This window comes from Oryctolagus cuniculus, chromosome 11 (assembly GCF_051225735.1).
Source record: "Oryctolagus cuniculus isolate XC-2025 breed Fujian yellow rabbit chromosome 11, ASM5122573v1, whole genome shotgun sequence".
NCBI classification, from domain to species: domain Eukaryota; kingdom Metazoa; phylum Chordata; class Mammalia; order Lagomorpha; family Leporidae; genus Oryctolagus; species Oryctolagus cuniculus.
This window is the reverse complement of record NC_142877.1, coordinates 59,634,949-59,646,839: the sequence shown is the minus strand read 5'-3', so window position 1 is coordinate 59,646,839 and position 11,891 is coordinate 59,634,949. Positions and strand designations below refer to the sequence as shown.

The 11,891-nt window shown below is 59.0% G+C and overlaps 1 protein-coding gene across 2 annotated transcripts; it reads left to right on the top strand.

The window, feature by feature from the left end:
• Positions 1 to 5,058: 5,058 nt before the first annotated feature.
• Positions 5,059 to 11,645, top strand: TAC3 (tachykinin precursor 3). 2 transcript variants are annotated; one of them, XM_008274195.5, is made up of 7 exons: positions 5,059 to 5,501; positions 6,013 to 6,131; positions 8,277 to 8,388; positions 8,596 to 8,625; positions 9,057 to 9,110; positions 9,335 to 9,409; positions 11,367 to 11,645. In XM_008274195.5, the coding sequence occupies exons 2-6, from the start codon at positions 6,018 to 6,020 to the stop codon at positions 9,406 to 9,408; spliced, it is 384 nt and encodes a 127-aa protein (XP_008272417.2). In that variant the 5' UTR covers positions 5,059 to 5,501; positions 6,013 to 6,017; the 3' UTR covers position 9,409; positions 11,367 to 11,645. The 2 variants fall into 2 exon arrangements, with proteins under 2 accessions (XP_008272417.2, XP_089163547.1); XM_089307421.1 differs by lacking the exons at positions 5,059 to 5,501; positions 6,013 to 6,131 and adding an exon at positions 6,606 to 7,003.
• Positions 11,646 to 11,891: the final 246 nt, after the last annotated feature.

Sequence of the window (11,891 nt, the reverse complement as noted above, 5' to 3'; positions counted from 1 at the left end):
GGCTGGGTCCGAGTGGCTGGGTCCCCGACAGCCCTTGCCCTCCCAGGGCTCCCGCTCCTGGAGGTAATAAGAGTGGAAAAGCAGGGAAATTTTCCCCAGGCTCCTCAACCGGCTGAGCTCTCGGGTGGGGTTTGGAGAGGCTGGGGTGGGGGTGGGGAAGCTGGGCCTGGGGCTTAGGTCGCAGGTGGCCACCGGGCTGGTTCATTAAGTGTGTCCCTGGAGGGAAGAAGTGAGCCTGCAAAGACGCTGGAGGCTGGGGGGCTCAGGTAAGCTGGGGGAGCTGGGGAATGTGGGGTCCCCCGTACCCAGGAGCTCTACGACCTGCAGCACCCTGTGAGCACCGGGCAGCGTCGCCCCGCCTCCCTGGTACCCCTTTCTTTCCATGCGCCTGAGAAGCCTGTGGCCGTCTTCTGGGGGCGTAGCTGGGGAAGGTCCCCCACCCAGACTCTCCTGTCCCTGGGACTCGATTCCTTTCTCTCAGCCTCGTGTATTTTCCCTGTGTCATTGTCATTATCTCATTCGCTGTCCCTCACCATCTCACTGTCCCCGTGTCTGTGGGCGCTGACGCTCATCCGTGATATTTTGTGCTATTATGTCCGTGATATTTGTGTAATGCTTTCTATGTTCTTCCATTGCCCTGCATCCCTGTGCCCTCACAACCACTGTCTTGTGTCGGCTTCTCACCATCCAGGCCACCTTTGGGGAGCACACTGCTCACACATTCACAGTGAGCTCTGCGAGAGCCCACCCCGGGGCTGCCTTTGTTCCTGGCTCTGGCCGGCTCTCCCTCCTTCCCAGCCTCCTCCCTGCCTCCTCCCCTGAGCTCACCGTGCCTTGAGGCTGGGGTCTCCCTGCACCTTGCATCTGCAGGCAGCTCACGGCCCCAGGTAATCACTGTGGCTGGGGAGACCTGATTAACTTCTCTTCCTGCCTGCGGATTAATCTTGCTATCTGAGAGCAAGCCCAGGCTTCCACACGCCCGTGCTCTGGGGTGAGGGCTGGAGCCCGTCCTGTGGGCTCTGTGGCCCGAGCACGGCCGCTCAGGCTCTGGCTGGCCTCTCGCACCCAGGACCGCTCCCTGCATCCCTGACCTCTCAGAAGCAGGCCGAGAAGATCCTGTCTGGCCGAGAGGGAGGTGGTGACCCGAGCCCGTCGCCCCCGCTCTCTGCCTCATCTCCTGCTCCCAGGGCCCAAATTGTCGTCACTTTCCCAGTGAAGTGTCTGGTCATTTCAGAAGCAATTTCAGCAGAAAATGCAGCTGCTGCTCCCCAACCTGCTTTTCCTTTCCCCGGGGCTGAAGGCACTGGCAGCTCTCCACGGCGGGGGCGGGAGGCGGCCAGGGTTCCTGGCCTCCCACATCAACCCTGTAGAGGGGTGCTAGTTCCAGGAAGGTGGGGGCCCCTCTCTTTCTCCTCTGCCCTCCCACACTCCCTTCCTCTTTCCCTTTCCTCCCTTCCCTTCCCTAGTTCAGAGTTTTTACCCCCTGAAGCCCACAGGGACCCCGTTTCCCGTTCTGTGCTACAAGCTTGAACTGGCTCCAGTCTCCTCCTCCCCAGCCTGCCCCCTCCGCCAGCCCCTCGGTTGTTTCAGTGCCAGAGGGGCACAGCCGTCCCCGAGTCCCCTCATCCGGTGAGGCACCACCCCAGCAGCTCACAGCTTGACCAGCTCTGGCTCTGAAGGTCTTTCTTTTCTTTTTTAAGATTTATTTATTGGCCGGCGCCGCGGCTCACTAGGCTAATCCTCCGCCTTGCGGCGCCGGCACGCCGGGTTCTAGTCCCGGTCAGGGCGCCGGATTCTGTCCCGGTTGCCCCTCTTCCAGGCCAGCTCTCTGCTGTGGCCCGGGAGTGCAGTGGAGGATGGCCCAAGTACTTGGGCCCTGGACCCCATGGGAGACCAGGAGAAGCACCCGGCTCCTGGCTTCAGATCAGCGTGGTGTGCCAGCCGCAGCGCCAGCCGCGGCGGCCATTGGAGGGTGAACCAACGGCAAAAGAAGACCTTTCTCTCTCTCTCACTGTCCACTCTGCCTGTCAAAAATAAATAAATAAAAATTTTAAAAAAAGATTTATTTATTTATTTGAAAGACAGAGTTACAGAGAAGGAGAGACAGAGAAGTCTTCCATCTATTGGTTCACTCCCCAAATGGCTGCAATGGCCAGGGCTGGGCCAGGATGAAGCCAGGAGCCAGGAGCTTCTTCTGGGTCTCCCACATGGGTGCAGGGGCCCAAGCACTTGGCCTTTCTCTGCTGCTTTCCCAGGCTATTAGCAGGAAGCTGGATTGGAAGCAGCACAGCCAGGACTCAAACCAGTGCCCATGTGGGATCATGGTGCCCAGACGGTGGCTCTTCTTAATGTCTGCTCTATGGGTTGTCCCCAGATGTGTCCTGGCTGCAGGACAGACACTGCCATCCTTCTGTTCCTCACTGCAGTCTCCACCCAGTGTCCCACAGCGCCCTGGCCCAGCCTCCCGCCCCAGCCCTACAGGACGTTGGGGAGTCCACCAGTTGTGCCCAGATGGACACATTCGGGTCACGTCATGTGCACCAGCACCAGCCGGAGCTAGACGCACCTCTAGCCCCTATCTCCTGTCAACACCTCTTCAGGCCTCACCTTCAAGCCCCCCTGGTCACCAAGAGTGGGGGAGCTGCAGGGAGGGGGGCTGCTGGGGAGCCCTGTGACAGGAGCTGTGTGTGAGCAGCTCAGGCCCCAGGAGGTGCTCTACTGGCCACCAGCCTGCCTGCTGCAACACCACTTTACATGCTATTTGCATACAGTCTGTGGCTGGGGGGGGGGGGGGCGGCGACACCCCCTCCTTCCTCACCTCTCTAACTTAGCTTACACTGAGCTCTTTCAAGTCTTTGCTAATCTCAGAGATCAAGGGGTGATCAGTGCTCCCTGCCTTCCCCTTGCCCTACCCCCACCCTGAGCCCCCGCCAAGATGCTGCATCATCAAAGGACATTATTCATGGGGGACCTTTGCTGAGGCCAGCTTCCCTGGCCCAGGGCTTGGGGGCGGGGAGGGAGGAGCGGTTTGGGGAGGGGCCTGGCACCCAGATCAGACCCAGGTGGCTGTCGGTCTCCAGCTTTTGGTCTGCCACCTGCTCCCCCTGTACACCCATCTGCCCCCGGCCTGCGTGGTGCAGGCCTGCCTGCGCCTCCAGGTGGGTGAGGCAGAACAGGAGGAGGGTGGTGGCTGGGTCCAATTCAGAAGAGCTTCTCGGAGGACTGAACCAGTCACGGCATTTGCATGTAAACAGCCTTCCATTTGGTTCCTCATCCCGCCAAAGGCTGGCCGGCGTCCTCTGCCCCACAGTCCTGTAATTAGCTGGGTAATGAGAAGCTTTTAATGAGGCCCCATTAGCCTGTCCCACAATAAAGAGGCCTTGAGCCCCAGCTGCTGCCCTCACTCAGAGGCGAACACTGGGCCCTCTGCAGCCAAGGTAGTTTCTGTCAGGGTGGCCCAGGTCCCAGGGTGGGGTGGGGCCGCCAGCGACACTTGAGAGACTCCATGGAGGATTCACATTTTGGCCCATGATGTAGAAGTGTGGCTTTGTTTTCTTTGCTTTACAAATAGATTTTCATTGAGCACCTATTACACGCCAGCCTGTGCAGGGCGAGGGATGCACCAGCATGTGATGGACACAAGCAAATCCTTGCCCTTGCAGCCTCCACACACTTACGCTCTAGTTGGGTGTGTGGGAGAGAGACAGTCAGCAAAGCAAACGGGCATGTTGGGTGTAATACATGCCAGAAGACCAAAAACGGGGGATAAATGAAGCATTTTTTTTTTAACAAAAAAGGTTTATTGTAGTTGAAAGGCAGAAGGAGAGACAGAGAAAGAGAGAGAACGCTCTCATCAGTTTATTCCCCAAATGGCCACAACAGCCGCGGCTAGGCCAGTCCAAAGCCGGGAGCTTCTTCTGGGTCTCAGGGGTGTGGGCCAGCTTCCGGTGCTTCCCCCAGGCACATTAGCAGGGGGCTGGATTGGAAGTGGAGTACTGGGGACTTGAACTTGCACTTTGATATGAGATGCCCATGTCACAAGTGGTGGCTTAACCTGCCGCACAACAACGCCGGCCCCATATGGAGTTATTTTGTTTTTAAAGATTTACTTATTCGAAAGGCAGAGTTGGAGAGAGGGAGAGATCCTCCATCTGCTGGTTCTTGCCCATTCCTGGCGATGGACCAGCAGAAGATCCCAAAAGTCTCTTGGCAGCTGGGCTGCCCACTCTCCCAGGGGAGCGAACTGTTCTTTCATAAGCTACTATTCAGGCAGAGCAGTCAAAAGAGCAGGAGGGAGGGAGGAGGGGAGGGAGAGCGAGCCATGGCTTCGCGGTGCTTCTCCCTGGGGTGATTCACCGTGTGTGCTGGGGCAGACGACTGGACTTCCCAGACTCCCGTTCCCTCAACTGAAACCCAGGAATATTGCCATCTTACAGGGCGGTAGCATTGACACTGAGTGGATCCCTCCAAGCCCAAGCACCTTGCAGGCATCCACACCCCACAACCACCCCTCGATCTGTCTCTGGCCCTCCTCTGGGTGTGGAACAGGCATGTAACATCAGACTAAGAGATCCATGCTGGCATGGGGCTTGAGATGGGGAGGGGACAGCCCAACTTTGGTTCTGTTCCCCTTCTGATGACAGCAGGAGGGATGGAAGTTAGAAGTAGAGAGGCTGCAACAGACTCGGGCTGGCTGGGGTCAGGAAGGAGCCCATGGGGGCCCAGGGGACGGGCGGGCACCAGCACTGGTGAGGTGGGGGTGGGGGCAGGTAGGGGGATAGGTCCTGGAGGATTCTGGATCTAACAGCAGGGGACAGCAATGTGATACAGCAGCTGCAGGAGGCGAAAATGAGGCCTGGGGCAGATATTGGGCTCCCCCACCTCCAAGTCCTCCTGGTGGGGCAGGGGTGGAGAGGCCCCAGCTTGAACCTGTTCTAGCCTGGCAGTCAGGCTCAGAGGTTTCAAGAGCTGGGAGCTGATAGGTGAACGAGGAGGCCGAGGATCTACGCTGCTCAGCTAGGGCTGCGTGTGACCAAGCCTAATCAACTGCATGCTTTAAGCCCAGCTCAGGTGTGGCCAGCAAGTGGGCTCCTGGATACCTTCAGCCATATGTGTGTGTGTGTGTGTGTCCTGGATACCTTCAGCTCTGTGTGTGTGTGTGTGTCCTGGATACCTTCAGTCGTGTGTGTGTGTGAGTGTGTGTGAGTGCGCGTGTCTCTGCTGTCTTCAGCCTCCTTTCTTTTCTCCAACCTCCCCCCCACCAGCCCCCAGCCACCCTGGGATTGGTGACTCTCAGCCCCTCCCCTCGGCTCCCCCAGACCCTCCCAGCCTTTATCAGGGAGCTGGGACGGAGTTCCTGCCACCTTCCCAGATCTCCTCCACTCTGCTGCTTTCTTCGCTGCAGCGGCAGCCGCGGGTGTGGGGAGCAGGCAGTGCTCCCAGCCGGCTCCCTGCTCCTGCCAGACTCTCTGCCGGGCCCCAGGCTCGGAGCAGCTCCACAGGTAGGCACGAGCGGCAGAAGGTGGGAAGGACAGGAGCCAAAGTCAGGAGGGAAGAGAGGGACGGCAGCATGGGGCCAATGAACGGAAAAGTGCCTATAGGGCAAAGAGCTTGTGAATGCGTGGAGCCTGGGAGTGCAGAGGCTGGGTTTTCCATGCCAGAAAGTTGTCGCCTGCATCTCGGTTTATCCAGTGCCGGAGGAGAGTGTCCGGGATCCCCCCTAAGCCGATGGAGGAAACAGACCAGTGTGTGTGCTATCCATGTATCCTCCTCAGAGGAGGCATCCAAGCGTGGCCAGGGAACATCCTGGAAGATGACTGATGGCCCCCGAGTGGCAGCCCCTGCTCAGAGATCCTTTCCACTCTCTCCCCTGACCAGGGCTTGGGTGTGAGAGTTGGCGGCTGGGGAGCAGGCTCAAGCCAGGCTGCTGCTCTTGGTGCTCCTGGCTTTCGCTCCCACGCCATCCTCTTCCTCTGTGCCCCTCACCTGGGTCCTGTCGCTCTGCCCCGGCAGGCACCATGAGGCGCACCCTACTACTGGCAGCCACCCTGGCCCTCAGCCTGGCTGGGAGCTTCGGGGCTGTCTGCGAGGAGTCGCGGGAGCAGGTGGTGCCCGGCGGGGGCCGCAGCAAGGTAAGGTGCCCCCTGGCAGAGTCCGGGAAAGTCCTGGGCACCCGGGGCTCGGCCTGTCTGGAGAGCAGCGGGGAGGGCACAGGTGGGCGGGGCTGCAAGTTGCGTGCGTGAGTTCTGCAACACAGGACATCTGCATCCCCCCAGGATCTCGCTGTCTGGGGTTGTCTGAGGGCGTCACTGTCTCTGCGTGGCCTTGAGCCCCGGCACAGGAAAGGGGCTCTGAGAATATGGCTGGTGACTGGGTAGCTGGGTGGGACCATGGCGGGCGGGGGGGGGGTGTGTGTGACCTCGACTTCCTGAGGCCTCTGCTGGGGCTCGGTCCCTTTGTGCAGGGCACAGATCCCCTCCACGCCCAGATGAAGCAGTCAGCTTTTCCCTCGCAAGCTGACATTGGTCTGCTGCTTTGCCCATGACTTGAGTATATTATTTCCTAACTGCAGACAAATTCCTGTGTCCTCTGTTCATGCCTCTCCCACTTCTAAGATCCCAACCCCTGCCCTTCCCTGCCCGCCTCTGGCCTCTGCTCAGTCAGGGTGGGGAAACAAACAAAAGCCAAAATCCAAGAGCCAGGTTTGCGCCCACCAAAGTTCCTCCAAGAAAAAGAATAGGATCTGTCAGGCTGAGGGCAGGGAGGAAGTCTTTTCAGGGTTTCGAAATGACAGCAATTACCTCGGCACAAATGCTTTTAAGATGATTACAGGTGGGACTCATCACCAATTCAGTGTGTGCAGCCGAACAGCCTCTGCAGCTCGGATCTGCTTAGCATCTCATTACAGGCGGCGGGCCGAGCAGCAGAACGATCTAGGCAAGGCGGCTGCCTGGGCAGCTGAGCGCTGGGCCGAGAGAGAGAGATGGCCAGAGCAGCCTTGCAGGTGTCTGCGGTTGTGCCAGGTCCCAAAGACCAGACCCATTCCCAAAACCACACAGGGACCCCAGGATGGGCTGCGGGGCCGTGTTGGGAGCCACAGAGTTCCAGCCGGCAGAGTCAGAGTATTCGGGCTTCTCTGAGATGCCTTTGCTATGGGATCTCCGGCCCTTCCTGGGCCAAACAGAGAGGGCTTGCCCTCTTACCCCCCCCCCCACCCCTGTTTCCCTGGAGTCTGTGGGGAAGAGGGAAACTGGGGCAGGGAGACAGTAGGACGCAGGTGTGCCCAGGCACCCGAGGGGGTGCATCACAGGTAAATGCACCCCTCTGCCTGCACAGCAGCCCCAGGATACCTGGGCTCTGGGGAGGGAGGGAGGGAGGGAGGGAGGGAGAGAGAGAGAGAGAGAGAGAGAGAGAGAGAGAGAGAAACGGGAGCCCTGTGAGCTCTGAGGTGAGAATCTCCAGCTGGATGTTGTAAATCCTGCAGAGAACAAGAAAGACCCCCACCCCCAGGGGGCAGGGAGGTAGGGTGCCATCCCGATCATGTTTTTGAAATTCTAGATCCAGGGTAGAAAGGGGAGGGGAGAGAAAAACAGAGGCAGAAGAGAGTGTGAGGCTGTGGGACAGCAGGGAGCAAGCGAAACACCCTGGGACCTCGCACACCCTGGGACCTCCACGCAGTCTGGCGGTCTCTGGCTTGCAGGTGTGCCCTGGCCACCTAGTGCCACCTGTCCCCAGGACTGAGTCCCGTCTGTGTCAGCCAAGGAGCACAGAGCAGAACACACCTGCTCTATCTGATGGGCCTTTCGGGGGGGGGGGGCAGAGGGGAGGCAGAAGCTGGGATGGGGTCCCAAGGGACAGTCCCCATGAGCTTTGGGTGGGGGGTAGCATGATCAACTGTCCCAGTTTGGACACTGAAAGCCCTGCATCCCAGCAGCCCTTAGTCCCAGGCCACCTGTCAGGACGCCCAGTGTGTTCCCTCCCAGGGCTTCTCAAACTTGGGTAGGTCTTTCCCCTGGGGTGGCTGGCTAAAGTGCACATCCCACGGCAGCCGGGGCAGGAACCAGCTCCATGGCCTGCTGGTGCTGCACAGCGCCCTGCTGCCCCGAGCGTGCACTTCTCTGCCAGTGCAGCGTGGAGGAAACCCTCACAGAAACAGGTTGTCGGATTCCGCTGTCGTGGGCTCAGGAAGGGGCTGGCTCTTGTGGGAAAGGAGCCAGCGGCTGGAGGGTCGGGTGGGAGCCTCCTGCCTCCGCCTTCTTTGTTTCTTCCCCGGCAAGGACGTGGACCTGCAGCAGCAGCCTCCCTCGGTGCTGCGGAGACTCCAGGACAGCAGCCGCCGCCCGTTCTCGCTGGAGGAGCTGCTCAAAGTGCTGAGCAAGGCTAGCGTGGGTAGGGAGCAGCCCTGGGGAGAGTGGGGCTGGGGGCAGGATTGGGCTGGGAAGACGTCCCTGCCGAGGTGGGAGGGAGATGGCTGATGGGTTAGGGCAGAGGTGAGGGTTGTGACCTGTACTCCCCTGCCCCGCCCCGCCCCGCCCTACTCATCATCACTTTCCAGGGTCAGCCCCCCAACCCACACACCTGTTCTCCGTTTCACAGATCCCAAGGCAGCATCACTTCCCCAGAAACGTGAGTAGCCCCTTCTCTCTGCCTTGTCTCTGCTGACCACTTTCCCAGAGCACCCTAGGCACAGGGCCCAGGAGTCATCTTGGCCAGCCCCACGCCCGCTGGCACAGACAATATGCCAGCAGCAGCACTCAGCGGCCCAGGAGGAGGCGGGAGGAAGCAGGTGTGAGGGCTGTGATGGACTCCCCCCTCCCCCACAGCTGCCACCCCCGGCTGCTCACTGGGAACCTGGTGGCCTTGAGGAGTCTGTGCCAGGCGCTTGTGGAGGGCAGAGAATTCTTGAAATCTGGAGGAGGGGGAGAAGGGTGGGCTTAGAGGACCTGCTTGCTCGCCGTGGGGATTCAGAGTGGGTGAGACAGAGGGACTCATATCTGGGGAGATGCCTCCCCCCCATCACCCCCTGGGGCTGTGGACGACACGGGCCTCCTCCGCAGGAGACATGCATGACTTCTTCGTGGGACTCATGGGCAAGAGGAACAGCCAACCAGGTAGGGGGCGTCCCCTGGCCCCCTCCCCAGAGTCAAGCCCTCCCTGGATGCAGAGTTGGAGTCCGTACAAGATAGTCCTCCTGTGGCCCCCAGGGAGGGTTGGAGGCTCTGCTTCCTCCCCATTCGCCCCCCCCCCCGCCCTTGGCCGGCTCTTTGCTGTTGGGTCAAGGTCAAGGTGACATTCAGAAAAACACCTCCTACTTCCTCTGTCTGCCTCACCCCAGCTCCTCCTGCTGATGTGGATGAAGAGAAAATGTCCAGCTTTGAAGCATTCAAGTATCTCCCCAGGGCCGAATGAGGTAAGGGCTGCTGGCTGGGGAGCGGAGAGGGGGCTGTGCGGGTGCTGGGGGAAGGTGGCCGGCTCTGCATTTCCTCTGATGTGTACATACATTCGTGCTCATAAACTTGCCCTCAGCACCTAGCGCGCTGTGGGTCGAGCACAGAGACACTTAGAGGCCAGCGTGACTGCCCCTTTTGTCACCACCCTCCCCAGAGTCATGGCTGCAAACTGACTATATCTAGAGGGGTGAGCAAAGGGGCTGGGGGTTGCAGCGGGGCTTCCGCTGGGGGTTCTCGGATAGGCAGCTTCTGCAGTTCCAGCTCCCATCTCCTGGGATCCGTGCAAATTAGGGAGAGAGGGTTATCTACATCAGATGGTACCACACCAGTTGCACAGGTGAACCGTCTGCCTCCCAGGCAGCCTGATCCTTCCAGATCATTCCAGACCCCAGGCTACCAGGCCTAGGGTGTAGTCACACACATGAGGGCAATGTGGGAAGAAATGCAAGGAACTCTGAATCCTAATGGGGGGCAGCCGGGACCCTTGTCTTCCCCTGTCTGTAGAGAGTCATGGATAGAAGCATGACCTGAGTTTGACTCCAGCTGTGTCCCGTTGGCCACGTTGCATAGCCCTTGTGTGAGAACTGGGCGTGATGACGGCGCCCAGTGGGGCTGCGAGTTCAGAACAGTGCCTGGGGCACAGCGCTCTTGCAGCCTGGGAGGGGTGGGGGTGGGGTCGCAGTGCCCCCCCTCCGCCTGCTTGCTGAGAGAGCCGCGTGGGCTGGCCCTCAGGCCTGGGTGGGCTGACGGAGGCCTCCCTGCCGTGCCAGTGTGACAGTCCCCCGGGAAGTGTCTAGTCAAAACACGGAGCTTTCCGCCTTGACACCCTCTTCCCACACAGCAAGAGGAGCTCCGGCGGCGACTCTCTTCTCCCTGGCTTCCGAGGAGATGAGGTGGGGGTGGCGGAGGAGACAAGGATGGGTTGGGGAGCCTTGGCACTCAGAGACTTCTGCCTCTTTCCTGTGTCCCTGCTACCCACACTCATGGGTCTCAAGGGAGTGCCTCTTGGTGATACCGCCCGTGCGAGACTCCCTGGGACCGGGGACGGGGTCTGTCCCCCCATTTAGTGTGGGGCGAGAGGGCACAGCGAGCCGTAATAACTGTAACTCGCTGATTGCATGGTACGCACTGTATCATTTTGCTCTCATTAGATGGTTATTTCAGTCCTGCCGACGGCCAGATAATTACACGGGCAGCTATATCTGGATGACACACTCTCCTCCAGCCTTATGCACCAACCATAAAGATAATTACAGTGCAATTTTGCTATAGTATTTTATACAAATGGCAAAAAAAACGAGTGCATTGTGGAAATCTACTTTTAATGCTTGCTGGAAAATCCAGACTCTTTCTGAGGGCCCAAGTCGATAATTGCAGGCTTCAGAACCTCACCTCTGACGGGGCATTCTCCACCTGCTGGGCGTCCGGGACAATAGGACAGCAGGTCCCCGGGCTGGCATTCAAAGGAGATCAGAGGAGACAGACTAACGCTGATCCCCGTGTCATCTTATTTCATTCACGTGAATCTGCTGCACAAGGAGATGCTCCCGGGCCACTCCTCGCTCGGAGAGGTTTCTAGGAAGACGTGGGGCGAGGCTGAGCGAGGCTGGGGGAGCATTAGCACCCACGTGCCTCGGCTGGGGCCATGTGTCTGGCTCACGGGGGTGCTGGGGTGCTTGGAACTGGGTCACTGCCTCTTCCCGCCTGGGCCCCGCAGACCATGCACGCAATAGCGTGTGTGGGAACACAGCAGAGGGGAGGGTCACGCACCTGCTGCTGAGAGAGGTCAGTCCTCCAGGTCAGAGGCTGCGGGCAACACTGAGGTCAAGACCACGGAGCATGCTCAGTGGTGGTTTCAAAGGATGTAAAATATGATGACCTTGGTTCTCCAGGCTTTTTTTTTTTTTTTTCTTTCAGTCCTTAGCATTCCACTTCTGGACCCCCAGGCTGCACCGTGAAGACCCCGTCTCCCTGTCCCAGCTCCCAGGTGCATGCTTTCCGGTTTCCCTCTCTTGTCGCCGTCCTGGGGACAGCCTTGTGCTTTCACTGTTGCCCGTCCCTGCCCCTAAACAACAGTCAACGTCCCCGGTCCCAGCAAGTTTTGCCTGTGGAGTCCCCAGCAGATTCTCTGGTGTCTTATGTTGAAACTAGGACATCTGTCTCTATCCCTCAACAATAAAGGATTTTTATGTATGAGTGGTGGGATGTACTTGCTTGTTCGGTGGGTTTTCCTTTCCTTGTCTCTTGCATCACACATACACACACACACACACACGTATATATGATTTCTTTTTTTTTTTCTAAGGAAGCAGTATTTTTTTTAAAAAAGATTTATTTATTTATTTGAAAGGCAGATGGAGAGAGGAAAAGAGGTCTGGCTCACTCCCTGGCCCACATCCACCTGCTCACTCCCCAAATGGCTGCTGTAACTAGAGCTGGTCG